General features: G+C 62.3%; 1 protein-coding gene across 1 annotated transcript in view; it reads left to right on the top strand.

The window, feature by feature from the left end:
- Positions 1 to 1,720, top strand: part of COL18A1 (collagen, type XVIII, alpha 1) — a 70,726-nt gene that overhangs the window by 62,841 nt on the left and 6,165 nt on the right. Inside the window, exons 35-36 of the mRNA XM_012002594.1 lie at positions 145 to 273; positions 1,475 to 1,507. Coding sequence (XP_011857984.1) covers positions 145 to 273; positions 1,475 to 1,507 — 162 coding nt within the window. The remainder of the gene's footprint in view (positions 1 to 144; positions 274 to 1,474; positions 1,508 to 1,720) is intronic.

The raw sequence follows: 1,720 nt of genomic DNA, 5'->3' as shown, positions 1-1,720 counted from the left end.
CTTCTGCCCCTGCCCAGCGCCCTGAAACGGGCATCCCTTCCTTCTGCCCCTGCCCAGCGCCCTGAAACGGGCATCCCTTCCTTCTGCCCCTGCCCCGTGCCCTCCCACCTCGAGCCCCACGCCCCTGCGTTTGGGTCCCAGCAGGTGAGGCTCTGGGCCACGCGCCAGGCCATGCTGGGCCAGGTGCACGAGGTTCCCGAGGGCTGGCTCATCTTCGTGGCCGAGCAGGAGGAGCTCTACGTCCGTGTGCGGAACGGGTTCCGGAAGGTCCAGGTGAGTGCTGTGCATGGCAGGTTCCTGACCTGTGGAAGGGCCCAAGCTGCCTCCTGGGGCTTAAGGCGAGAGGCCCAGGCCCCAGACAGGGATGGAGGCAGGTGGCAGCCAGCGCTTCTTAAACTTTCAAACTTTCGGCAAAGTTTAGTAAAATACTTTTGTGAGCAGTTTTGGGATTAGAGAAAAGTGAGCTCAAACTTCTGGAAGCGGATGAACACACGGTGTGTGAGGGGCTCCTGGCGGGTCACGTCACAGTAAACATTTACAAAGATAAACATCACCTCACACGCCCGTTAACAAGACAAGGTGTCTGACGGGACAAGGCGGGAGTGGGGCTCAGGCCCTCCGGGGCCACGTGATGTCCACAGCACGGCCCCTGCTGGGATGCAGGCTGTCCTGTGGCTCTGCACCTCACATTATAAACACTGAGGTGGGATGAAATGTGTCCTCGCTGTTTAGCATGGGCCTTGCTCACCAGCCTGGCTCCTCAGACACACCTGGGATGGCCCCTTCCAGGCCAGGCCAGCCCCTTTCCTGCTTTCCCAAAATGGCCTGGATGGCAGGAGCGGCCGCTCTGATCCGGATGGGCGTGGCCATGCTTGCAGGGCCCCGGGGAAGATTTGTTTGCCTTCATGTGGCAAAGGTGAGGACTGGTAGAAGCCCCGTGCCGCCGAAACGGCCTGCGACGTCCGTGGGAGCCTCCACGGCAGACTGTGCATTGACACAGCCCTGACTTCTGCAGCCCTCCCACCTTCCTTCTAGCACTCCCTCCATCTCGCCACCGGCCCCCACCCGGGCCTGGGTCGGCCCCTGCAGCCCCCCAGACTGTGAATCCCATTCCAGTCCCTTGTCTGGCCAGGGAGAGGCTGCCAGTCTCACAGCAGACGCCGAGCTGGTGCCCACTGTGTGCCAGGTGTCCTCGTAGGCACTGAGATGCAGCCCCACCCTAACTTTCAGGGGCTTTGGTCCTGACAGGAGGCAGAGGATGGCATCCTAGCAAACATGTGCTGGGGGTGCCGGGTGCTGGGCAGGGAGGGTACCCTGGTGCAGGCTTGGAGGGCCGGGTGCTGGGCAGGGAAGGCACCCTTCTGTGGTCTGGAAGGGCCAGGTGCTGGGGAGGGAGAGGCGGGTGCTAGGGAGGGAGGGCACGCTGGCTCAGGCCCAGCCGCAGGTCCTGGATGACCCTGCTGCTTTCTTCCAGCTGGAGCCCCGGACGCCACTTCCACGAGGGACGGTAAGGAGCATTTTCTCTGTTGAGATTGGTGGGTGGTCAGGACATGAGCGGGTATGTGCTGTCTCTTGTTTGGGGAACAACACGTGGTCCTTTGGAGTCCTGGAGCTGAGCATGTGGCTCACCATCGGCCTCTGCTGCAGAAAACGGGTGCAGGCCACCCCAATACCTCCGTCCCAGTGCGGGACACCCCACTATGTCTCAGTGCGGGACACC

This window comes from Mandrillus leucophaeus, unplaced genomic scaffold (assembly GCF_000951045.1).
Source record: "Mandrillus leucophaeus isolate KB7577 unplaced genomic scaffold, Mleu.le_1.0 Scaffold69, whole genome shotgun sequence".
Lineage (NCBI taxonomy): Eukaryota > Metazoa > Chordata > Mammalia > Primates > Cercopithecidae > Mandrillus > Mandrillus leucophaeus.
This window is presented reverse-complemented; position numbering and strand designations above follow the sequence as displayed.